This window comes from Nicotiana sylvestris, chromosome 6 (genome assembly GCF_000393655.2).
Source record: "Nicotiana sylvestris chromosome 6, ASM39365v2, whole genome shotgun sequence".
Taxonomy (NCBI): domain Eukaryota; kingdom Viridiplantae; phylum Streptophyta; class Magnoliopsida; order Solanales; family Solanaceae; genus Nicotiana; species Nicotiana sylvestris.
Genome location: NC_091062.1, coordinates 184,336,410 through 184,363,978, shown reverse-complemented (window position 1 = coordinate 184,363,978; position 27,569 = coordinate 184,336,410). Strand labels below are relative to the sequence as shown.

At 34.7% G+C, this 27,569-nt stretch overlaps 2 protein-coding genes across 2 annotated transcripts; one reads left to right on the top strand and one right to left on the bottom strand.

Moving 5' to 3' along the window:
• Positions 1 to 390: 390 nt before the first annotated feature.
• On the top strand, positions 391 to 1,539 carry LOC104236518 (transcription repressor OFP12-like). The gene is made up of 2 exons (XM_070149695.1): positions 391 to 938; positions 1,140 to 1,539. The coding sequence occupies exons 1-2, from the start codon at positions 600 to 602 to the stop codon at positions 1,416 to 1,418; spliced, it is 618 nt and encodes a 205-aa protein (XP_070005796.1). The 5' UTR covers positions 391 to 599; the 3' UTR covers positions 1,419 to 1,539.
• Positions 1,540 to 2,687: 1,148 nt separating this feature from the next.
• LOC104236524 (small ribosomal subunit protein eS24z) lies at positions 2,688 to 5,495 on the bottom strand. Its single transcript, XM_009790463.2, has 6 exons — positions 5,391 to 5,495; positions 5,213 to 5,288; positions 5,057 to 5,098; positions 4,230 to 4,400; positions 3,106 to 3,192; positions 2,688 to 2,995 (listed from the first exon to the last, which is right to left on the bottom strand). The coding sequence occupies exons 2-6, from the start codon at positions 5,282 to 5,284 to the stop codon at positions 2,966 to 2,968; spliced, it is 402 nt and encodes a 133-aa protein (XP_009788765.1). The 5' UTR covers positions 5,285 to 5,288; positions 5,391 to 5,495; the 3' UTR covers positions 2,688 to 2,965.
• Positions 5,496 to 27,569: the final 22,074 nt, after the last annotated feature.

Here is a 27,569-nt window from a genome sequence, read left to right as displayed (position 1 = left end):
CCCCCCCCAACTCACCCCCGATCCCTCTTTTTCTCTCTGCAACAAAGACTTATCATTTGCTGTGGTTTTCACATATGACAGGAAAGAAGAAATAAACATATATAGAATATATCACCCACCGAATAATTAAAATTCTTCCATTCATATAAGACTTGCGAGTCTCAAGATGTAAAAATAGTTTATAATAAGCATGGTTTAGTAACCTACAAATTATGATATGTAAACCATATTGATAGTACCAAAAAAAATTACACTGCTATTGTGTATACAAAATTTTTTGTTGTAAATATATATAAAAAATTATCTCGCATTCATGCAAGGGCTAAGGAAGGGTTGGGGTGAGATTTAGACAGACTATCCCAATGTAAGCATTAATGATTACTTTCACAGTTCAAATCCGTGACTTATAGGTAACACGAAGAAAGCTTTACCATCGCTTCGAGGCTTCCCTTCTCCCTTGTGTTTATAACTTGAAATCTTATCGTAAATATATCTTTTCTGGACTGCCCTGTCTCAACTCTCAACCTAACCATTTTGCTGCAACTACTTCTCTGCCTCAGACATTGAGACTTAGAGGAACAATCATCAATAACCACACCATGCCTGTTACATTAGGAAAAAATCTTCATTTCTGCTTCACCAAATCTAAACGTCCAATGCCATCACAATCCTCCAATATCCATGAAAATCAAGAACATCATAACATGCCATTTTTCAACTCCCTTTACGAATTTACACTCGAATGTGACATCGAAGAAGCTACTATTCCTGATTTCTCCACTGTCCTCGCTTCGCGACGATTCTTTTTCTCTTCCCCTGGCAACTCCAACTCCATTATTGACTCCTCATTCATGTCTTCCTCCATAGAATCAACTTCTTCGTTATTGCAGCAGGCAGAGGTAGATTCAGAATTTGAACTGATAAGTTCAACCTTTAAGGTTCTTACTTCTAAACTTATCTTACTTTTGAAATTATCGATACGGAATTATCTTTGTTAGTATATTTTTTTTTTTGGTTGGTATTTTCACACTTACATTTATTTTTCGTATTAAAAGTACGGATTCAATTGAACTCATTAAACAAAAGCTGCATCCGCCTCTGATTGCAGGCTGAGCATCAGGGATCTGACACACTTTTAGATGGCTGCTCTGCTATTCCAACTCTCTCCAAACCCATATTTGGACTTCAGGAGATCCATGCAAGAAATAGTGGAGTCATGTAACTTGAGTGATACAAGAGCCAATTGGGAGTCATTGCATGAGCTTCTCATTTGTTATCTTGCCTTAAATCCAAAGAGCACGCACAGATACATATTTTGTGCATTTGTTGACCTTCTTGCCAGCCTCATGGCTTCCAAAGCAGTACATGGAGATTCACAGGGAGTTTCTGGATTTAAATTTGACGAATTCACCCTTTAAATGTGGGTTTAAATTTTAATATTTGTTACAACAATTTTAGAGATTTTTCACATGTATATTAATGTTTCGCGTAAAAAATATTAGATTTAGTTGAAATACGATCATAACTGTCTACGGAATCAAGAATATATCTTTTGATCCTCCTCGCTCCAAAAACATAATTTAGTATTGCGATATTAAGTTCTATTTAATTGGTGTAAACTCTACAGGATCAACGGATAATAGATAAGAAAGGTCAACTTTTGAACCTGTTCCAAAGTCATTTGAGGATTCAATTTGTGCAAGTAATTAAAATTTCACCAAGAATTGTTCTTAATTACAAGAAGCAACTTCTTAATTGAGTAGCAGTGTGCATTAAACATAGATGTTGGCAGCTAATGAGTATCATGTGCATAACAACAAACATCCCTTTGTTGTCTTTCATAGTACGAATCTGTCTCCTGTCATCCTTTAGTACAGACTACTACAGTGTCTTCTTATTGGATTGCTATTGGAAGTTGTGCAGTGCCACATTGCTATATACACACTGATAATGTTGCAGTAGTAATAGTCCAACAGGTAGAAACAAGGATTAGGTGGAACTAGGTTATATATATGAAAGCAAAGACAAAATTAGACTACCAATATAATTTAACGGTGTTAGGAGGTTAGTCACTATATTTATCCTGTCAACAAATACGTATTACAAAAATGTACCTTACAATTAAGGTTTAGTGACTTGAATATTGTGTAGTTTTTTGGTTGCATAGTCAATGCATAAAGCTTAAACTCTTAACGAGCCCGCGACTCTAAACAAAGAAAAAGAGAACCGTAGCTAAAATCTGTAGCTCATGAAATAAGCAATGCTCGTTTGAGCAGGTAGAAGTTGAAGCTTTGAATGTCATTTCATAAGAGGGACTGCCACAGAGAAATTGAATATATAGTATTCCAATGTAGAATTGTGCAAGATTCGAGTACATTAGATGGTTTGTCTATCACATGACCACATTGTCGAAAACCAATCCAAGCATATTCCCATTATGGTACAATTTTGGATGTACATCACAATTTGGATGTAATTCATCACAATGGTATACTTATAATTGATCACATTATAATATCTTCCTTAAACAAAGCTTATGAATAAAATTCTGTTTTACTCCAAATATCTTCTTACAAAGGAGGTGGGAAATTGGAGCAGAAAACATATATCTAAAAGTGTTCACATATACTATGCGTTACTTTCCAATTTCTAAGTTATACTTGAGCAAAGTAAGAAATCAAAGAAAGTTGGTTAAGAACATACTGTTTCTATTCGGATAAGTTGGTTTCCTAATCATTTCCTTGTCGGAACATTTGATATGGTAATTATAAAACAGAGAAAATGTTAAGAAAAAAGCTTCACTCCCAAATTCTCTAAGTTAAGAAAAACTAGCACATAAACTTGCAAAATGAATTTGCGTGACTCAACCAAAATTGAAAGGATTCGGCATAAATGTCCAGAGAAACATAAAAAAAATACGGCAAATATTTTCTGCATTTGGTTTAAAGGAACTGTTCCTGGCAGATCATTTCTTCTTAGCATCTCCTGCCTTCGTCTGCAAAATTCATGCAACCAAGAACATCAGCACAAGAATAAAATAAATGATACGAATCCAATAAACCCTCTCTTCGTCGTAGCTGAAGAGGCACAAATAAAAACCATTACCTTCTTGACACCGCGTACTTTCTTGGCTCTGTTCTTCCGCTCCTTCATCTGCTTCCTAGACTTCTCGACCTTTGTGTCTAATCCATTCTGCAAGTGTTGTTCAACAGTCAAATAAATTAGCCGAAAACATATTAATCATTAAGCCTGCCGATTTGATGCTGAAGGTGCACTCAACATAATGGAGCATGAAAACTAAAGCATTTATTTACTTAAAGATAAGACTGTTATACTTGAAGATAGCTACTTGAATTAGCATCATAGGCCACAATACTAGAACAGCTCAATAAGATATACTCACAATAAAGCAATATGACAAATGCATCACAAACCAGAATCTAAATGAGCAAGGATAGGACTGGAGGAAGAGAATGGGTTTAAAAAAACCACATGACTTTATGGACACATAGCTCAAACAAATGCAGCCTTTTATACAACATAGCTCAAACTAATGCAGCTAGCAATTACTTTTTGATAGCAAAAGAGCAGAAGATAACATTATTGAGGATGTGTAAGACTGTCAACTTCTGAAAAATGAAGAAACTGCACATGCGGGTTTTTTATATCAAGTAGTCCTTGTTGATAAACAATTCCAACAAAAATAGCAAAATGACTAAGTTAAGATGGCATATGCTGTAAACATTTCTCATAAATCAATTACTTGTGTATGTTAAATTATAACATGTACTTTATCTGGGATTAATATTATTGAGCTGAAGATAGTACACAAAGATCCTTCACTGCCAAAATTCTCTAATACATATTTTATGCATTAAAACAAACAATGAGCAATGAGATAACTGAATGCAAGAAATCTTGTACTTATCTCAAATCTTATCACAAAAAGAACTTCAGCAACAAGATAAATTGTTTTTATAATTTCATGCTTATACTCGTTTGAAGAACAAAACCAGCACAAAGTGCAATTGAAAAACAATATCAATGCATTTTTCACACTAAGGCTCAGCATGGATGTCTCAAGAATGAACTTGCAAAACAATTCAAAAGATTATAAGCTATCAGGTGATATTAGATCCTTTCCAACTATTAAAGGAGTTGTAATACCACATTACCTTCTTGACTTAATGACTTTTATGCTAACATAAATAAGTAATATGAATTCTTACCCTGATCAGCCTGTACTTTGGCTCGTATTTCTTCGCATTCTCAACCGAATCATAGATCAAGCCAAAACCAGTAGATTTGCCTCCTCCAAAGTGGGTCCTGAACTTAAACACAAAGATTGCATTTGGATCCTTCACCTCATACATCCTTGCTAATTTCTCTTTCAACTCGGCCTGCAATGACATTTTAAACAGGTGGGACATAAGAAATTAAATCAAAAGCATATGAAACTCGAATAAGCTGTACATGCTTTGCTTTCTCTATTTCCTATACCAATCAACTACATCTCAATTGTGAACTAGTTGGATTCGAATATTTGAATCCTCGGTATCTGCTAAAAGGATTCATTATTATTGGACCATTTTCAAGCTGGCCGTTAACCTACCTCAACCTTCCTCATTTACCCGAGCTTGCAACAAGCTATGTTCTGCAATCCACACACAAATGGAGTTCTCTCTCTCAACGACAACTAAGATAATAGCAACTAGCGTCAATTCCAGACTTGTTGAGTCGGCCTCGGCTATATGAATCCTTACAACCAATTCCAGTACTAAATTATGAATGTTTATAGAAATAGAAAAACTTGAAAAAAACACATATTTTGCCTTCTCTTATATTTCCAATATTACGACTACCGCTAACTTTTTCTAACATTTCTAGTAACCATCTAATTCATTAGGGACCTCTCATTAGTCAGTAGAATCAAAGAGAAAAGAATGGATCTTGTAGTATAAGTCGCATTAACAACTAAATTGCTGAAATTGCAAAAGGCACTCAACAAAAATAACCAAACAAACGTAAATAAGGCGGACGAAAAAGATTGTCTAACCTTAGAAACATTGGCCCTTCCAGGATGCAAGACATCGATAATCTGAAAAATTAAACATGCCAATTAGAACAGATTAAAACATACAAGTAACAAGTACGAGGTTTAAGATAAGCAGTGCAGCTTGCAACATAGATAATATAAGTGTTAAAGACTTACGAATTGTTTCCTTGCAAGAAGACGATTGGTCATGAACTTCCTTGTTCTAATTGTCACTGCTTTGTCCGCCATTTTTCTGTTAAAAACAATTAAATTTTACTTGCATTTGCATCTACATATACGCATTCATGATTCAACTAAATAAAACGAAGAGATAAAAATTGGGTAGAAATTATACTTGTATGCCTCTGCAATATACTCCGGCGCCCCTGTTCTGACTGCTGCCTCACAGACTTTTCTCAACTTTGCAGAAATGGAGACTTTTGTCTTAGGGTTTTAAGTTGTTAGAAGCTCCACGATACTATTGGGCCAATCAACGACCGGCTGGCCCATTGTTAATCGAGCATCAAAGTGGGCCGTTGTGGTTTTATGCTGGATGGACTTTTTTTTAAGAAGAATTAACTCAAATAGCCGCTCATCCAACCACTTAAACTAAAAATAGCTGATTGAGGTATAATATATGTATAATTTATGTATAATCTATATATATGGCTAAAAAAATAAACAATGCATATCGCCGGCTATTTGCGTAAAGATCCCTTAACTAAAACATTCGCTGGTCTAATCTCTTAAACTAAAAATAGCCGACAGATGTAATATATGTATAGTTGTATATAATTAATGTACAATCTATGTATATAGATAGTAAGCAACCTCCACTTCCAACCAAGATGTTCTGAGTTCGAGTTTCTCCAAGAGCAAGGTAGGAAGTTCTTGGAAGGAAGGATGTCGGGGGTCTATTTGGAAACAGCCTCTCTATCCCAGAGTAAGGGTAAGGTCTGTGTACATAGTACCCTCTCCAGACCCACTAAGTAGGATTATACTGGGTTTGTTGTTGTTGTTGTAATCTATGTATATCGAATATTGAACCTGACCGGCTATTTTTGTAATAACACCTTTTTTTAAATCACTGTTTATATTTTTATCCCGTTAAGAAACTTTTAGAGAAAATAGTCTTGTGTTAGTATTATAAAACACGTTTGCCAGAATTTGAAGCATTAGAAGTTCTAACGATCACCTGAATTTTTAGCCACAATGTCGAAGAAACCGGGTGATCAGCCATTTACAACAATTCTGACAATCACCCTAACTACTATTTTATTGGGGAAAAAATTGAGTCTGTATATTGAAGATGTCGTGTCATGACTCGTGGACTGGTCAAAAGGTCAAAACGCAATAAATAGCCAAGAGGCACGGGCGGCAACAGATATGGGGAGAAGAAAGCAACATAGGTGTGGGCCGTTACTCAAATGGCACGAGTCTCGTACCTATTCGAGTCATTTAAAGACCGAAGATCGGAAGAAGTTGAAGATACGAATCTGATTACGTAAAAGAGTTTAAATACAGCATTAAATATCAAATACGTTAGAAAATTTGTATTAAATAGAAATGATTGTGTAACGTTTCTTTCAATGTCATTTATTGCTCATAATTGCCTCATTAAGACAAAGACATTACACCTTCTCCTAGAATCAACTATAAAAGGAGAAGGACTCAACATCTGTAGACACACAAAATATTATTGAGATTACACTGAAATACAAAACTACTTATTACTTTATTATTCTCAGAAGTCTTCTATTATTTTCGTCTCCAGATTATCAGTAATCCGAATTTCTCTTTATTTCTAGCTTTGACCAAAGACTCAGATTTTTGATTAAACAAATTGGTTCTGTTACCGGGAATCTGATAATCTTCTCTTTTAAGCTACATTCCATCCGTTGTTATCATCATGTCAAACAATAATAACAACAACAACAATAACAGTGAAAACACCTTGGGAAACCATGAAAATCAAATCCATCAAAATCAAAGAGATTTACAGAACATTGTCGTGGTTCCCTCCCCTCAAAATTCACCACGTCAATCTCGTGAAGGCACTCCTGCTCCTGAATCTCGTGCTGATCAACAAGAGCAATCTGAACATTTTGAAGGGGCAGATGAAGCTTTACAAAAAGTAATTGATGCACGGGTTAGCAAAGCTCTTCAGGCTCTAGTTAGTCGATTACCTGTTGCACCACCCACACCTACGCCTAATAATAATACATTGGAGAATCCTCGTTCTGGCCTTGTTAATTCTGGAAATGGAGGAACCCCCAGTGAACCACAGGAAGGAGAACCAGGTAATTCAAATAATTCTCATTTGCAAAATTTAGTACTAACTTTGCAGAAACAGCTTAAGGAACAGAATGAGCGCATCGAGCAAATCCCTGGAGTTCCCCCTATAATTAAAGGAGTGGATGTGGATAAATACTCACAACAACCTTGGAAACCAAGTGTTGCTCCCCTTCCAATCCCTAAAAAGTTCAAAATGCCTGACATCTCAAAATATGATGGCACAACAGACCCACATGATCACGTAACTACATTTACTACAGGTGTAAAAGGCAACGACTTGACCAAGCAAGAAATTGAATCAGTGTTGGTCAAGAAATTTGGAGAAACACTCACCAAGGGTGCATTAACCTGGTATTCTCTTTTACCTGAAAATTCTATAAACTCTTTTATTGAGCTTGTAGATTCTTTTATTAAAGCACACTCGGGAGCTCAAAAGGTTGAAAAAAGAATGGAAGACATTTTCAAAATTAAACAAGGGGACTCATAGTTGCTTAGAGATTTTGTTTATAGATTCCAACGTGAGAGGATGACTTTACCTCGTGTACCTGATAACTGGGCTGCAATAGCTTTTGCAAGCAACTTAAATGACAAAAGTTCAGAAGCCACGAGAAGACTTAAAGAAAGCCTTCGAGAGTTCCCTACAACCACATGGAATGACGTTTATAACAGGTATAGTACGAAGTTGCGAATTGAGGAAGATACCGTACCTCTGTTTCATCATAAAGAAAGGAGCAATTCCAGGAGATCAGAAACCGAAAAAAGATCAGGTGAAAACAGGTACGATCCATATATGGGACCTACAGGGAAAGACTTATGGTCAAAGTAGGATAGTCAACGATATGATCAAAAATCGAGGAACAGGGAATCTGGTTCTTCATCAAGGTTCAGAAATGACCGAAACAGACAAGAGTCACGAGATGATGACAGAAGTTTAAAGGCAAGGTTCGGTGGATATAACTTTAATGTCACTACCTCCGAGCTCGTAGCTGTTTTGAGGAGCATGGGAGATAAGGTACGATGGCCAAAAGAGATGCGGTCAAATCCAAATAGACGCAATCCAGACCATTGGTGCGAATTCCACAATGATCACGGGCATAAAACTTCAGAATGTAGATTCTTACAAAGTGAAGTGGATCATCTATTGAAACAAGGGTATCTCACTGAGTTATTTAGTGAGAAAGGTAAGCAAGCCTATATGAAAAATAGGCAAAAGCCACCAAAGCTCCCTTCACCCAAGAGAACCGTGAATGTTATAAGTGGGGGAGAAGATATTCACGGTGTAACATATACGGCTTCCAACAAGGTTTCTAAAGTAACGATAACACACGGGAAACGGGTACGGCAGGTTTTAGAAAATGAAAGTATTTCTTTCGATGATGCAGATACCGAAGGAGTAATGACCTCACATAACGACGCACTGGTAATATCTTTACTTGTACATGATACTAATGTAAAACGAGTTTTGATTGATCCAGGAAGTTCCGTCAATATTATACTATTAAGGGTATTACATGAAATGCAAGATGAAGACAAAATGATACCTAAGGCGCATACCTTGTCCGGGTTCGACAATTCAAGTGTGGTAACAAAAGGAGAGGTAATTCTAACAACTTTTGCTGCAGGTGTTGTTAAAGAAACTAAATTTCAGGTAGTAGATATGGAAATGACTTACAATATGATCATGGGGAGACCTTGGATCCATGATATGGATGTTGTCCCATCAACTCTACATCAAGTTATTAAATTCCCATCACCATGGGGAATTTGCCAAATTCGTGGGGATCAGCAGACAGCCAGGAGTATCAATGCTGTAACAGATACGAGCATTGTAAATAAAGAAAAATAGCAATTACAGGAAATAGTTGAAGGTATCAAGGATCAAACCTCAACTGAACAAGAAAAGATAGATTTAGACTCGAGACCTGATACAATTCAAGAACCTGAAGAGAATGAAAATATCAAAACAACAATTAAAGAGCTCGAGGCTGTGATATTATTTGAGCAATGGCCTGAACGGAAGGTTTATATTGGAGACAATTTAAGCTCAAACATGCGAGGTATGTTGATTGAATTTTTAAAAGCTAATGTGGATTGTTTTGCTTGGTCCCACGCTAATATGATAGGGATACCACCGGATATGATGACTCACAAACTAAATGAAGACTCATCCTTCACACCAGTAAAGCAAAAGAAAAGAAAACAAGGAGCTTTAAAAAAATCAGATGATTCAAGATGAGGTCCAAAAGCTATTGAAAATTGGGTCAATCCGCGAGGTAAAGTATCCTAATTGGTTAGCAAACACAGTTGTTGTACCTAAGAAAAACGGTAAGTGGCGGGTTTGCGTGGATTATACAAATCATAACAAAGCCTACCCAAAAGATTCTTTCCCTTTATCGCATATAGATCAGTTAATTGATGCAACTGCAGGACATGAACTTTTGAGTCTTTTAGATGCATATTCGGGGTACAACCAAATTAAAATGGACCTCAGTGATGAAGAAAAAACTTCTTTCATCACAGACAGGGGGACTTACTGTTATAAAGTAATGCCCTTTGGTCTCAAAAATGCTGGAGCAACCTATCAAAGGTTGGTCACCAAAATGTTCCAAGAACATTTAGGAAAAACCATGGAGGTATATATAGACGATATGCTCGTCAAAACCCAGCATTCTCATGATCATGTTTCTCATTTATCTGTTACATTTGAAATTTACGAAAATTTAATATGAAGCTCAAACCAGAAAAATGTGCATTTGGGGTTGCCTCAGGCAAAATTTTGGGTTTTCTCATTTCTAACCGTGGTATTGAGGTAAATCCTTCTCAGATCAAAGCAATAAAGGAGATCCTTGATATCCGTACGAGTAAAAAAGAAGTCCAAAGGCTAACGGGAAGAATTGCAGCCTTGGGGAGGTTTATTCCCAAATCTTTAAAAAAATGTTTTAAATTTTTCTCCGCACTCAAAAAGCAAGATCATTTTGAATGGAACGAAGATTGCCAACAAGCCCTTAGAAATTTAAAAGTTTACTTGTCAAATCCACCACTATTGGCAAAACCAAAGGAAGGAGAAAAGCTACTCGTCTATTTGGCTGTGTCAGAAGTTGCGGTAAGTGCTGTTTTAGTCCGTGAGGACCAAGGTAAACAATCTCATATCTATTATGTAAGCAAGTCTTTACTAGATGCTGAAACACGATATCCACAACTAGAAAAATTAGCATTAGCTTTGATCATGGCATCTAGAAAACTAAGACCTTATTTTCAATGTCATCCCATTGTTGTAGTTACTGCTTTTCCATTACGAAACATTTTGCATAAACATGAATTGTCAGGGAGGTTAGCAAAATGGGCTATAGAATTAAGTGAATACGAAATCATTTATCAACCTAGGACTGCTATAAAATCTCAAGTATTAGCCGATTTCGTAGCTGATTTTAGCCAGGGGATGCATTTAGAAGCAGAAAAAGAATTACAAGTTTTTAATGGTGCAAACCCGGGGACTTGGATTTTATTCACTGATGGTTCGTCTAATGTAAAAGGAGCAGGCCTAGGGATAGTTCTCATACCGCCTACGGGTGGGACTATTAGACAGGCCATAAAATGTCATTATATAACTAACAATGAAGCAGAGTATGAGGCTGTAATTGCAGGTCTAGAATTGGCATGAGAACTCGGCATAACACAGATTATAATCAAGAGTGATTCTCAACTCGTGGTCAATCAAATGTTGGGGACTTATACAGCCAGGGAGACACGAATGCAAGAATATCTCGAAAAGGTACGGGAACTAATAAAGCAATTCCAAACTTGGAAGGTAATGCAGATCCCAAGAGATGAGAATGTGGAGGCAGATGTTTTAGCTAATCTCGCATCTGCAGCAGACGTAGCAAACGATGCAAATGCTTCGGTCGTACATTTATTTCATTCCGTTCTCAAACCTGATAAGAACGAGGTAAATTTTAATCATTTAACATGGGATTAAAGAAACGAAATTATTGCTTTTTTACAGCGCGGAACCGTGCCTGATGACAAAAGAAAAGCTTATTCACTTCGCATAAAAGTTGCTCGTTATTGTTTAAATCAAGGAAATCTTTATCGAAAGATGTTCGGTAGACCATTAGCAAGGTGTCTCGGACCTTCCCAAACAGAATATGTGATGAGGGAAGTACATGAAGGACATTGTAGAAATCACGCAGGAGGAAGGTCGCTGGTAAAAACACTGATTCGAGCAGGGTATTATTGGCCTAAAATGGAAGAAGAAGCAAACGGTTTTGTGTCAAAGTGTGATAAATGTCAAAGATATGGCAATAATATGCATAGACCAGCTGAGTTACTGCACCCTGTTATAGCCCCGTGGCCCTTTATGAAATGGGGAATGGATATCGTAGGTCCATTGCCACAAGCAAAAGGTCAGGTGAAATTTCTACTTGTACTTACAGATTATTTCACTAAATGGGTAGAAGCAGGAGCATTTAAACAGGTACGAGAAAAGGAAGTTAAAGACTTCATTTGGAGAAATATAATATGTCGTTTTGGAGCACCAAAGGAAATCGTGTGTGACAATGGTCCGCAATTCATAGGAGCTCAAATCACAGAATTTTTTCAAAGTTGGCAAATTAAAAGGATAACATCTACACCATACCATCCAGTGGGTAATGGACAAGCGGAATCCACAAACAAGGTCATTATCAACAACTTGAAGAAAAGGTTACAGGATTCAAAAGGTAATTGGCCTGAGGTATTACCTGGAGTATTATGGGCTTATCGTACAACGACAAAAACAAGCACGGGAGAAACACCATTTTCAATGGTTTATGGTGCAGAGGCCTTAATTCTAGTTGAAATAGGAGAACCGAGAACACGGTACGTTCAAGCAACGGAGGAATCAAATGATGAAGAGATGCGGGTGAACCTTGATTTGCTCGAAGGAAGAAGAGAAGTTGCATTAATAAGGATGGCAGCACAAAAGCAAGTAATTGAACGATATTATAAAATGAAAGCACACCTCAAATTCTTTAAAATTGGGGACTTCGTGCTTAAAAAGGTGTTCCAATCTACAAAAGTTGCTAATTCAGGAAAGCTAAGTCCAACATGGGAAGGACCCTACAGAGTTCGTGACATTGCAGGAAAAGGAGCATACGAGTTGGAGACAATAGATGGCAAGATTCTACCCTCACATTGGAATGTTGTCCACCTAAACATATACTACTTTTGAGAAGGTACCCACGGTCAGGTTTCGCTATGTTACAATTTTTCTTTGAATTGTTAAAATTTTACTAACGATTTTAGATGCTAGGCAGAAACCCTTACCCGTTCCAAATGATGAGTCACGACCTGCACGGCAAAATGGAATATTCTAAAATTCTAAGCCCAGGGTTACAATTAATCTGATGAAAATATGCACGGGTTAGGCAGTCTTCATCTTTAATCGCACCTCCAAAGTCCCGTATGTTTTTCTATTTTCAGGAAGAGGACCAAATTGAGAGAAACAAACAAGTGCTCGAGGCTTCATACTTCAGCGCTCAAACACTTGAGGGATTGCATATTGTACACAGATACGTGCGGTAAAACGGAGATGTAAATCGAATGAAAATCGAATACGAAAATCGAAAAAATCAAGCCACAAAGAGACAAGTGTCGAGCAGAAGTTATGGAACCTCAGCATTCATCATTGTGTTCTTTCTCATCAAAACAAAGGAAGATGCAAAACATTCATCATAATGTTCTTTCCCATGAGAACAACGGATTCACCTCTCAAACCCTTCCTAATACATTAAGATAGGGTCATGACTATGTATTGAAACGGGTTACAAGGAAAAACCTTGTTGAATAATATTTATTTTGTAAAAATCTGTTACAAGAAAAACAGTTACGAGAAAGTTATAGATGTATTTTAATACATGTAATATTCAAAAGCTTGTCCAAGTCCATGAATAAAAACTTGTCAAAGTTGTTTCAAACAAAACATGTGTATTCCTATTTCTTTCATCGTATTGTAACACCATTATGAAGTTGAGACGTCTTCTTCATTAAGTGTCGATATATATAAAAGGGCCCTCTTTTATAAACCTCATGTTAATAAGTCATGAGAAGAATCATAAAGCATTTTCAAAGGATAAAAATGCTAAACTATTCTATAAGTCCTAAATAGATAAGGAAAAGGCAAGAATAGAACACATTGAAGTACTAACAAACTTCTTGATATAATTAAAAAGACTAAGTAGAAACTTAGTCAACAAAAAGTTTATACAAGTGCTCCATTATAATAACTGGGGACTTTCACCAAAAAATCCCTTAAACAATAACTAAGGGATAAAACCATCATCCAACAAAGAAAGTAAAAACAAAGTCTGGAAATTTAACTGGTCACTGAAGGGGTTGGCACATCAGAAGTTGCAATACTAATTTCACTTTCAGAAACAGCCACAGGCACGGTGGCAACTTCTGAAAAAGCAGCAATAGGAGCGGTTTCAGCTGGCTTGAAGTGTTAGGTTCAACGAGGGGAGCAAGAGTCACAGAAGTTTCAGCTTCCATAGACTGAGTCGTAGAAATTTCACCCTCGGGAGCTGGAATTGCAACATCTTCAACTTCAACTGCCACAGCAACGACTTCGTCATTTACAGGTTCCTTAGCCACGGGAGCTTCAATTGCCGGAGAAGGAAAGTCAAGTGGTTGTTGGGTTCTTTCAATGGTTTCTAAAACTTTGTCTAACTCTGAGTTTAAGTCAAAGTTTTCTTGACTAGCCTCCATTAAAGCATCACGACGAAAGTTCAAGAAATCCCAACTCACCTCTAAATCAAACTTCTCCTCAAGAAGTTCATACTCCCTTTCCCACATAGCAAGATCATTCTTTAACACTTGATGTTCAGCTAAATGAGAATCAAGGGAAGCTTCAAGGGAGGCATGAGAACTCTCTAAGGCACGTACTTTGTCAGAGGAGATCCTTAAATCAGCTTGAACTTGAGTCAAGTTATGCACTATTTCTCCTGCATATTCTTCTTTCTTGTCCAAGAGTGCCTTAAGTTCTCTGATTTCTTCACTTGACTTTGATAACTGTTCTGAAAAACAACATTCAAGGCGCTCCTTGTCTTTTTCAAATTGACTTGAGAAAGCTTTGGCAACTGCTAACTCAGAAGTCAGACCTCGTTTTTGCTGCTCCAGGAGATTTCTACTCTCTAGCAATTCTTCTATAGTTCCCTGAGCATTCTCAAACTGCTCTTTCCAATTAGTTGCTTCTAGCTGGGCTCCCTTGGCTATTTCCTCAGCCTCGTGGATAGACTTTTCAGACTCACGGGCTTTCTTTTCCAGAAGGGAAATTCTTCCCATCAATTCTGTACCAATGAGGTTAGCCTACAGTGACAACTCATAGAAATAAGAATTTGGAGATAAAAAAACTTGTTAGTAAGTAAAGGAAAAATACCTTCAAAGTATAATGAATTATGTCATTCATCAGAGTTAAGCAACTGTGACTACTCATCTTCTTCTTCTCAATATATCCAATCAAAGGCCTAAGCCAGGCATCTGCTCCACCAGACTTCCTTAAAAGACTGTTATTAGCAGGAACTTCAAGTGTAACGCTCCTCATAGCCAAGCTTCTGCTACTGGAACCCTCCTCTGCATGTTGAACAGAGGAAGGGGAGCTATAGAAGGAGGAGCGGTAGAAGAAGTGAAAATAACATGAGTCACAGGACTCGAAACAGGTAAGGGAGCAGAAATAGGTAAGGGAGCAGGAACAGATAGAATGGGCAAAGAAGCACTTGAAACCAACAGAGGAATAGGATGAATGGGAACAGAGGAAGAAAGAGGAACTTCATCTAAAACTGGACCTAGTTCTCCACTTTCAAAACCACCAACGAAGAGACGTTGAATAGATTCATTGGTGTCCCTCAGAGTGGTTTCATCATCAGAAGGAATGTGAACAGGTTCGGTAAGAGAGGCACGGACAAGGGTAACTTCATCTTTATCCTCGGAAACGATGTGTCTCCTGGCTCTTGGTCTAGTTATCAAAGAGGTGTCTTCATCTTCATCATCCTCAGAATCCTCTTCTACAACTTTCCTCTTTGACATCGTAGCTTGAGTTCTCTCCAAAGAGAGTGAAGTACCAGAAGAGGCTCGAAGGGCAATAGCTACTTCAGTTGTCATTCCTCGAATAGCAAATCCTGACAAAAAGAAGGATAGAAAAAAGTTAGAAACAAGAAAGGACTTAATATACGAAAAAGCATAAAAAGATGCATACCGTGAGTTTTCACTTTCCAACCATGTAAACTGGAAATGGATTTCCAAGTTCTCGCCTCCATAGGCACGACTTTCAAGATTGAATCTACCCAACCACGGAAATTAGGAACAGGTTCCAAATCTCCCATGGTTGCTATAGAAAAGCAAAAAATTAGAAAAGAAGTTGAAATTCTTAAAGATGGGAACGATAAGTAAAAAAAAAAACTTACGTGCAAAGTTCCACTTCTCAGGGAAGGGGATATTTGTTTCACCCACCAAATCAACTGTGCGTACCGTAACATAACGAGTGTACCACCCACGATCTTTGTCATCTTCAGGGCTTACCAAGACCCTTTTACTTCTTGCAGTTAAAGTGAAAACTCCATTGCGGAATAGCTTGGGGTGGTAAAGATGAATAAGGTGGGGAAAGGAAAAGTCAACATTAGCTTTGACAGATAAATACCTCAAACAAGCAACTGCTCTCCATACAAGGGGGCCAATTTGTCCCAAACAAATTTTGAAAAAGTGACAGAAATCAAGTATAACCGGGTCAATAGCAGGAATAAATCCCAAAGTGAAGGGGTAAGTATAAACAAAAGAAAATCCAATCCTACAAAAAGATATTCTCTGGTTTGGATTAGGGATCACTATACGAAGATCACTTCTCCAGTTGCAATCTTTCGAACAATAGAAACCAAAGGTTCAGTGATTAGAGAAGGAAAAATGTCAGCTTTCTTTAAATTAACAACTTGTTCACAAAGAGTTTTTCTATCATTCTCAAAGGATAAGTCATTGGGTACTATTTCCTCAACTAAAAGCTCTTGAAGAGGCTCAAAAAGTTCTTTACCTTCAGAAGAGGATTTCTTAGTGATAGAACCTTTAGAAATAGTGCCAGAACTAGAAGAAGGAGTGATAGAACCAGAGGAACCACCACGAACGGATCCTAAACTACGAAGCCTGCCACCTCTACCCCTTCTATGTCTTACAGGGGCGTTGGGGAAGCTATCAAGAATTGGGATTCTCTTAGGGTTAGGATTCGGAGATGCCATTGCAGAGAAAGGATGAACTAAAGGAGAAAGGAACAAAAGTAAAGAGTAAAGTATATGTTAAGGGTTTATGAAGAAGAAGACAAAGGAAAAAAGGTTAAATATGTATATAATAGCAACTGTCAAACAAAGAAGCGTAATGATGGAAAGCCTATAATAAAGGCAATTATCACTTCGTAAATAGAGGGGACGAAGAAGCCTTGGAAAAAGGCTGCAGAATTACAGAGCCAATCAGAAGGTGACACGTGTGCAGAGCATTAAATAGAAAAAGACAACTAAAGCGTTAGTATTGTCATAACATTGATTATGGCAAAAAAATCCTTTTTTTGTGAAGATCCACTTCCAAAATATTTAATTGATAAATAAATAGAAAGTGGGGGGACTATCTGTATTGGGAAAAAATTGAGTCTGTATATTGAAGATGACGTATCATGACACGTGGACTAGCGAAGAGGCACGGGCGACAACAGATATGGGGAGAAGAAAGCAACATAGGTGTGGACCGCTACTCAAATGGCACGAGTCTCGTACCTATTCGAGTCATTTAAAGACCGAAGATCGAAAGAAGTTGAAGATACGAATCTGATGACGTAAAAGAGTTTAAATACAACATTAAATATCAAATACGTTAGAAAATTTGTATTAAATAGAAATGATTGTGTAACGTTTCTTTCAATGTCATTTATTGCTCATAATTGCCTCATTAAGACAAAAGCATTACACCTTATCCTAAAATCAACTGTAAAAGGAGAAAGACTCAACATCTGTAGACACACAAAATATTATTGAGATTACACTGAAATATAAAACTACTTATTACTTTATTATTCTAAGAAGTCTTCTATTATTTTCGTCTCCAGATTATCAGTAACCCGAATTTCTCTTTATTTCTAGCTTTGACCAAAGACTTAGATTTTTGGTTAAACAACTATGAGCTTTAAATTTTTTCCCAACATGCTTTAAATTTTTGTCGATCAAGCTAACTTTAATTCTGGTATGAAGCTTTTTTTCAAAGGTTCTGTACTGAGGTCAAAAAGTCAATAGTGGTATCGAAGTATCCTATTACAATCAGCGCAATATGGGAAGAGACTTTTTCCTTCCTATACCATATATGAAACCTTATTACCAAAATGTGCATAGTTTCATATTTACCCGCCATGTTCACAGTTATTCTACAAAATATATACCATTCATTAAATACCAATTATTAGGAGCTGATTCCTTCCTAATTAGACGCGCTACAAATCTGGAACTAAATATTCTTCCAGATATTCCTATTTAGGCGCGCTACAATTATGGAAGTAAATATTCTTCCAGATATTTTCCACCATTCACAGCCATTAAAAAGCTTGAAAGCTTTGAATTCAAATTTGGGTTTTCAAAAATCATTATTTGTTTGGATTGAGTATTGTTGAAAATAATCGGGAATATGGTTTGGAGTTTATATCTCAATTTTGAGGGGTTTTGGTGAAGATTAGACTTGGTTTGACTGAATTTCAAATTGAAACTCAAAGAAGAAGAAGAAGAAGAAGAAGAAGAAGAAGAAGAAGAAGAAGAAGAAGACATATTGCAGAAATTGTAGATAAATTGTAGATTATTTGTATTCTGATTGTAAATGCTTTATTTTCTGTTTTCACAAATAAAAAAACAGCTAAAACTTCTACAAATCTTCTGAAAAAACGCAATTATGTCAAAAATCACAATTATGCTACAATTGAATGGGAATTGGGATATAAAAATTCAATGTACCCAGTTTGTAGATATTTTGTAGATAAATTGTAGATTATTTGTATTCTAATTGTAGATGCTTTGTTTTCTGTTTTCACAAATCAAAAATGACTAAAACTTCTACAAATCTTCTACAAAAAACGCAATTATGTTGAAAATCCCAATTAAACTACAATCGAATGGGAATTGGGATATTAAAATTCAATATACCCAGTTTGTAGATATTTTGTAGATGAATTATATTCTGATTGTAGATGCTTTGTTTTCTGTTTTCACAAATCAAAAATGACTAAAACTTCTACAAATCTTCTGCAAAAAACAATCTACAATTTATCCATTCTACAATTTTTCTACAATTTCTGCAATATGTCGTCTTCTTCTTCTTCTTCTTCTTCTTCTTCTTCTTCTTCTTCTTCTTCTTCTTCTTCTTCTTCTTCTTCTTCTTCTTCTTCTTCTTCTTCTTCTTCTTCTTCTTCGAGTTTCAATATGAAATTCAACCAAAACCAAGTCTAAATCTTCACCAAAACCCCTCAAAATTGAGATATAAACTCCAAAATATATTCCCAATTATTTACAACAACACCCAATCGAAACAAATAATGATTTTTGAAAACTCAAATTTAAATTCTTTCGTATTCGGATCTCTTATCTCCGTAGCATATCTACCCCATGACCTTCTCCTTACACCTAAGTATCTGCAATTGTTCTGTTGTTCCTCAGCATTTTGAGTACTACTTATATTGCTACCATTCTTTCTTGGTTTTGTGCTCTTGTTATTTGAAGAAGTGGATGATTTGATGATATTCATATTCAAATTCATTAATGTGGGGGGTGGGGATTTGGAGGAATATATGGTAGTATTAATTAAGGAGTGATATACGGTACATTAATTGTACAGTTAAAACACATTATGGTATAGAATTGGTAATTAGGTATACTAAATGTAATTAAATCAAACCTTAAACATTGAGGGTAATATGGTTTCTTATATGGAATAGGAATGTAAAAATTCCATATGAGAAAAACACTTTGGCCCATTATGAGGTACTAATCAACATAAGGAGAAAAAAAAAAGATAAAAAAGAAAGAATCAGCATGAGGTTCTTCCATGAAAATAAACAAAATAAAAAATTTCACAGTAGCTAATGCAATATCTTGAATTATACACCGGTTGATGGCGGAAGTTTTTCTTATCTTCGGCAGGCTTTTAAAAAATTAATTTTTAAGAGATTATTTTGTTGTAGACCAAAGCAGATACAAGAAGTTTGTAATCGCAACGAGAAAGGCTTCACCAAGAAACATCTCGCTTTTCAAGTTTCAACTTTGTTGCGAGACTTTTAGTCATTTTTTTGTGTAATTTCAAAGGAAATAATATGTAATGGAGTGAAAAAGAAGCCAATTCGAACTTTGGAACTAGCTTGGTCTATAGAAATGGGTATAAGATGCGATCCATTTGCACAATTGCACAAGTAGGAGATAAGATTTTCAGCAGGCACTGATATCGGTTCCAAGTTGAATATAATTGGCGTTGGGTTTAAGGAATCCCGAAAGGTTTCGTTTGCAAAAAGATAAATTCGATTTTATAATTTTCCTAGAAATAAAATAACACTTTTTTTTTATAAGAAGTCAAAAGAATAAAAAAGTCCTTTGTAAGATTGATTTTCAAGGTTTACGAAAGCTTTCTAATAGCTTATTTTACCGAGCTTTACCCCGCACCAAAAGTGTTTTTTTTCCTTCAAAAAGTACTTTTTTAACAACTTTAGAGAATCAGAAAAAGTAACTTATAGAAGCAAAAGCAATTTTAATTTTTTTTCTTACCAAAAATATCCTTAGCCAAATATGGTATATATCAAAATAACCTTACTTATTTTAAATCTAATACTTATAATTAGAAATTATATTAGTGAACTCTCCTAATGTATAGATATTTCTTTTTATTTTTAGGTAGCTTTCTAATATGATGACTTTTGAGATAAATGCTTTTATATTTGTTGAATGCTTTTTTGATATATTTAAGGATAATCTACGTGGTCTACCCATTAAAAATACCAGTTAACTCCATATACTTTTAAAACATTTATTTTACATTCTATACCTACTTTATAAAACTTTATTTACTTCTTAAATCTTTAATATCATTATATGTCATTAAACATATCTCACCTTTTAAGGGATTAGATTATCTCCCCATATTCTTTTAGGATATCTTCAACCAACAGTAATTGAGATAATATTATATCTTTCTCAAAATTGGAGTAAGCATCTTGTACCCATCTATTCCTTCTTACTGGTTCGATCACACAATCACTTTTTTCAAGTTTTTCCTCTCAAGCAAATAGCAAGCAAAAAGTTAAGGAAAGGATGAAGAGAAAATTGGCTTTCCATAGCACTGGAAAAAAAATACCTGGAAAGGGCGATAAAGTTTCTTCTCCCATTGAAATTCAATCGAGAGAAGTGAAATTATTGAATGAAGCTCCATATGCAATCTATGAATCGGCTTCTGAAAGGGATGATGATGCTAGATTGCAAAATTACGATCTCAAAATTTTAAAGTTCAAGCATCCAAAAAGGATGATGGCATAAAAGATAGTAGAAAAAACTACGATATGGTAAAAACTAGGGTCCGGGTCTAAAAAGGCGAAATGTTTGGTGACAACAATGGTGGAAAGAAGCTTTCAGTATTGTTAGAAACCAAGCATACCACAATATTTTAAATTGGAGTACAATATTCAAATCAAGCAACCCACAATATTCTAATAAGGAATACGATATTCAAATCAAGCATACCACACTATTTTAAATTGATATACAATATTCAAATCAAATATATTGCAATATCCTAATTTGGAATACAATATTCAAACCAAAATTATATTCAAACCAACACACTTTAATAGTAAATTGCATTAATAATTTATTCTACTTTATGATTAAATGTTGGTATATTGTTTTTTTTTTTTGTTTAAAGGATAGATATATATAAATATTAAACATTGCGTACCGAGAATGACTACATATCTTGCAGCTCGTTACATGATATTGCACCAACTGTTGTTGCTAAAGGATTATAAAAGCTATACCAGTACTACTATCCGTCAAGTTACTATTACAATACCTATTTACAATATTAAGGTTTTCAGAGTGAGGCTTATAGTGTTTCAAAACAAGTTCTTGCACCGCACTCTCATTTTGTTCCAGAACTGCACTCTTATCATGTTCAGAAACTGTGCAAGCATAGTCTGGGCTAACATTCAAAACATGCATTGTTGAGTAGTTTACAAAATTGCAGCCCGCCTTTGCTAATTTATCTGCAACCGTATTCTGTTTTCTGTACGCATGCAGCACTACAGGTTTACCTAACCTGTCCAGGAAGTACCTGCAATCAGTAGCCAAATTATTATGTAAGACATTGTTTGAGTAAAGAGTTGTTATAAGATCTTGAGAGTCCACTTCCACCTCGAGTGGAACAAGGTTGGTATATTGTTAGAAATTGTTTAGAGTACTACTTCTCTTTACTAGTATATTCTAGTAATGTTGATGTAATATTAGATTTTAATTGGATACTTCAATAGAATATTCTAGTATTATATTTTGAATATTATGATACACATTAGAATACTTTTGAGTTGTAAATCAAAAACTTAGTTGAATATGTGAGTGAAATAATAATATGATATAAATTGAATATCATTGTGTAGTTATTGAATATTATCATAGATGTAGTGAATACTCTAAGTTTTAAACTAAATAATATATAAAGTAAATGTTATCAATATAAAAAAACGAATACGCCTCTTTATTTTAAGAATATTACGGTAAATTTATATTGAATATATAAACTAAACAATATCTATGGTTTAAATTGAATATTGCTATTTATTATGGAATTCATATTTAATTTCCTTACTTTGAAGAGTTTGTATTGTAAAAGGTAACGTATTTTCTAGGAATATGATAAACTTGAGAGAGGTAAATAGCAATATTCAATTTATTACCTCTAGTTATGGCTATATTTAAGGGATATTATCCTATATAATCGTGATTGTTGGACAAAAAAGGTGTATGAAGTAATTATTTTAAGAACTTTTGACTTCAGGATATATGGTGTAAAGAGGCCATGTAGATAGGTATATGGCGTAACTTCCCCTATATTTAAATGGGAGAATTACATCCCTTGTCACTTGGTCCAACAACCCATCAGAGAATGACCCATGTTTGAAGCCCTTATTCAGTATAGCCCAGGTTGTACATAATCTGAAAATTAATTTTCACCAGTTAGCTCTCCCCTTATTTCTTCTTTCCCCTTTTTTCTTCGTTCTTCTTCTCCTTCCCATGTCAGCCTTTGCACCACAAAATTTCTCTACTATTGTTATTCTCCTTCAATTCTTTTCCGGATTTCAATGGTTAACTAAGGATTTGAAAAATAAAAGTCACCATTACAAGTGGTTTGAAGATTCGATTTCAGAAATTGAGTTTTCCGATTTGTTAGTTGTGTGAAATGGGTGTTGTCTCAATTGATTGGAATCATTAAGATGAGTTCAAAACTTAAATCTCAAGTGATTTGGAGTAGATTTAGGCTATATTTGAGTTAAATTTCAGAAATTGAGTTTTCCGATTTGTTAGTTGTTTGGAATGGGTGTTGTCTTAATTGATTGGAATCATCAAGATGAGTTTAAAACTTAAATTTCAAGTGATTTGGAGTAGCTTTAGGTTATATTTGAGTTAAATTTCAGAGGATGCCCAAAGAAGAAGAAGAATACGTGAAACTCCATTGATAGGATTCATTTGTATAATAATGTATAATATTGTATAAATAGTATATAATAGTGTATAAACACAACTTATACACTATTATATCCAATGTTGATACATTATTTATAGATATTTGGTGATCTTCTTCTTCTTCTTTTTCTTCTTCTTCTTATACACCTATATACATAGTGTATCAAGAATATTTTCACTCTGTGATTATACATCTTTATACACTTTTATACAACTATATATATACTGTACCTCTTTGTATAAAAGTGTATAAGCATCGCTGACGAAATTTTTGTACGATTTTCACTTGCAATTCTTGTATAAAACTAGTCCAAATCTCCGGCAAATAACTTCAAACTTTGTATAGTACAACCTACTTAGGGGTCGTTTGGTTGGAATATGATTTATGCCGATATAAGTTATATTGGGATACGTTATGCTGGGATTAGTTATGTTGGGATTGTTGTTTATTCATTGTTTGATATGTTGTATTAAGAATGACAATTGCATAATTTCTAAGAAGAAGATATAAGTTATACCGGTGCTAGTTACCCCACATTCTATAAGGTATAAGTTATCCCGATGTTAAAATTAACACCGTGATAACTTATACCTGGTTTGTTAACGAAACAGAGTATTAAGGTGGTATTAACTTTTTATACCATCCTTATACCTTCTTATACCTCATACCAAACGACCCCTTAGACTATTTCTAATAAGTTCAAACAATACCCACTCTAAATTTCTCACAGAATCATAATCGAAATTTAACAAGATTAGCATTAAAGGAGATGAGATTTTAGGTTTCTCGCGTCAGTTTTTGCGTTTTGGAGTTGTGATAGGTATGTATAAACATGAAGATATACAATTTTTTTTTTTTTTAAAAAAAACAGAGAAGTATTGGTTATGGAAGAAGGCACGAATGAGTGTTGACTGGATGGGGAACTGATTTTTCTTTTCAGTTTTATTTGCATATGATTCTTTTTCATTAATTAAATTAAATATTTATGGGTGAAAAATGAGGAGAGAGCTACAATAGGGGTAGGTAGGAATAGATGAAGTTGTTATAATTAGAGGGAATGAGAAAAGAAAAGATCTTATTGATATTTGGCTACACATTTGTAAACTTGTAACTGAGCCAAAATAGTGCAAGATCAACTTATGGAGTTCATTATTTTGTAATTTTGTCTATTTAAATCATCTTAGAAAGAATTAAAATACTTTTTAATTTTATTTTCATGTTTTACTTAAATAAAATGAAAAAACTTAATTATTATCTTTAATAATAAATATTTGAGATAATTGGTTTATTCATATAATATCAACTATTAATTAAATCTATTTATGTCCTTATTCGTAATTTGATACTTAAAAGCACTTTTTGGAAAGCTTGGTTAAATATAAATTATTGTTCAAAAATATTTTTCAGATTGATTAGCCAAACACAAAATATTTCTCTCCAAAAGTACTTTTTTCCAAAAAAAAAAATAAAATTCTCAAAATAAGCAATTTTTTCTAGTTTGGATAGACAGGCTATTAGTTATAAATGTACACAGTACTGACAATGATAATTTTTTACGAAACGAAAACAATCTCAAAATAGATCAGCCATAGTGACGTAACTTATCAAGCTTTCTTAAGTTATTTTTCTTGTAAACCAAATCATATAATCTTATCATACACGAAAGTTTACTTGGAACAATATGGATCGAGTCGACTAAACTAAAGATGCATCACAAGTTTTAGAAAAAAATTAATAATAAAACCAAGATGTTATAAATATATTATATTATAGATGTTTATTTAGTACTCCATTGTAAATAAGTTTTTTGAAGAAACTTATCCATATGGAACTCCGCCATAAATATGTTTATCTATTTAGTACTCTATTGGAAATAAGTCTCCTAAAGAAGTTTATCACTTCGGTATCCGATTATGGATAAATATTATTCCCGGTAGAAGATTATCCATATCGGGTACAATAAGCTTATCCTTTCGATACTCCGTTATGGATAAACATTACCCTCGATAGAAGATTATTCATACGGTGTATAATAAGCTTATCCTTTCGATACTCCATTTTGGATAAACATTACCCCCGGTAGAAGATTATCCATACCGGGTACAATGAGTTTATTCTTTCAGTACTCCGTTATGGATAAACATTCGTAGAAGATTATCTATACCTGGTACAATGAGCTTATCCTTTCAGTACTCCGTTATGGATAAACATTACTCTCAGTAGAAGATTATCCATATATGGTATAGTAGCAGCTTACACATCAGCTTCCTTTCTTCTATAAATAGAAGAGATTTCAGTTCAATTCATTATGTACATCAGTTTGAATTCGAATAATATATCAGTTTCTCTCTATACTTGTTTTTACTTTACAGTCTTTATTTTATAACATGTTATCAGCACGAGACTCTGCCATCTCGAGCAAATACTTTGAAATTATCCAAGGTACGAACTTTCTTTTTCTATATAATGTCAAATCTTTCTAAACTTGAATTTGTAGTCCTGGATATATCGGGCAAAAGCTACATATCTTGGGTGTTTGATGCTGAAATTCATCTTGATGCAATGGGTCTGGCAGACACCATCAAGGATAAAATCAGGCATCAAATCAAGACTGTGCCAAAGCAATGATATTCCTACGCCATCACCTTGATGAGGGCCTGGAAATGGAATATCTCACTATTAAAGATCCAGTCATACTGTGGAATAATTTGAAAGGTAGATATGACCACCTGAAGGTGGTCGTTCTTCCACAAGCACGTTATGATTGGACTCATCTAAGACTACAAGATTTTAAATCTATAAGTGGATATAATTCTGTTATGTTTAGAATTATTTCCCAATTGAAATTATGTGGTGATAATATTAGTGATCATGATATGTTGGAGAAAACTTTCACCACTTTTCATGCCTCGAATACGCTCCTGCAGCAGCAATATCGAAAGATGGGATTCAAAAGGTATTCTGAACTTATCTCACATCTTCTTGTAGCCGAGCAACATAATGGGCTATTAATGAAAAATCATGAAAGCCGACCTACTGGTTCTTGTCCATTCTCTGAAGTGAATGAGACGAACTTTCACCAAGCTAAGCGTGGAGGAGGTCGTGGCCCCAGTCGTGGTCATGACCGTGGTCGGGGAAGAAATTTTAATCATGGTAATAATAATGCACCAAAGAACCCTCCTCATCACCAGCAGTGGAAAAGGAAGGAATAAAAGCATGAAGCGGTACAAGCACCAAATGCAAAAAATGCATGCTATAGTTGTGGAGGAAAAGGGCACTGGTCACGTATCTGTCGTACGCCAAAGCACCTGGTTGAGCTTTATCAAGCCTCCCTAAAGAAAACAGAGAAAAATGCTGAAGCAAATTTTATTTCTGAAGATAATTTAGACTTCATGCATTTGGATGTAGCTGATTACCTTGCACTCTCAGAAGGAGAAACAAGTCATGTAATCGGTGGTGAATCTATAGAAATGTAAATATTTTAATTTTTGTTGTTTGTAATAGATAGTATGGTTATGTAATTGTTGTACATAAAGAAAAAATATGATTTGATAATGATGTTTACTATAATATATCTTATTTATGTCACTTTGAAGAATATGGATAACATTATTAGATCAACTTAAACTCTAGCGGAGTTTGCAAGAAATATACAACCACCAGAAGTGGTTATATTTCGTATATCTCATTGTAACGATATTTTGTTAACCATCAGAAGTGGTATATGCCTATGATCACCAGAATTGATAATTTAGGCTTTTTATGGTTACAATTGAAGATAAGCTACATAAATATTCTCTATATTAAATGCACGCCTCGATTTGCTACTGAAGTAGTAAATATTTTAAAAGAGGTTAAAGAATCACAATTTGATGTGATTAATGCGCATTCAAATAATTATGTTCGATTTCTTGAAGGATGAGAACTTTTGATAATATTAATCCATTCCCTGAAATGAGTGTGATAATATTAATAAATCTGGTAAATATAAATGCACTCTTGATGTGAATATATTACAATTCACCTCCAGAAGAGGTAATATAATTGAGAGGATATATATTCAATATTTCGTATTTTAAATTTGCTCCTAAAGAAGTAACACAATTGAAATTACCTCCTAAAGTAGGAAAATATTATAAGAAGAGTTTTCTTGTGCTTAAACTATTGTTTTACATTGTTTATTTGATTGTGATTTTCTCTCATGATACCAGAAGTGTATGAGCAATATTTGATAGTACAAAATGCATCAACAACTCTTGAAGAGCTAACTGTTTGCCTAGAAGACACATGACACCAGTAGTATCTAATAAATATTAGATTGTGGATAATAAATGAAGGTTCTCGAAGAGTTTATATACAAATATGTCATTCATATTATATGATTATGGTCAAAACATATATTGTATTAAACCTGAAGTTTACTAATACAAATGACTATTATATTGAGATTACAAATGACTGGAAGATTGAAAAT

Coding starts and splice junctions, on each gene's coding strand:
- LOC104236518 (XM_070149695.1), top strand. CDS start 600: ATGCCTGTTACATTAGGAAAAAATCTTCATTTCTGCTTCACCAAATCT. Junction 939..1,139: donor TGATAAGTTCAACCTTTAAG/GTTCTTACTTCT, acceptor ACACACTTTTAG/ATGGCTGCTCTGCTATTCCA.
- LOC104236524 (XM_009790463.2), bottom strand. CDS start 5,284: ATGGCGGACAAAGCAGTGACAATTAGAACAAGGAAGTTCATGACCAAT. Junction 4,401..5,056: donor GAAGGGCCAATGTTTCTAAG/GTTAGACAATCT, acceptor ATGTCATTGCAG/GCCGAGTTGAAAGAGAAATT. Junction 2,996..3,105: donor AAGTACGCGGTGTCAAGAAG/GTAATGGTTTTT, acceptor TGAATTTTGCAG/ACGAAGGCAGGAGATGCTAA.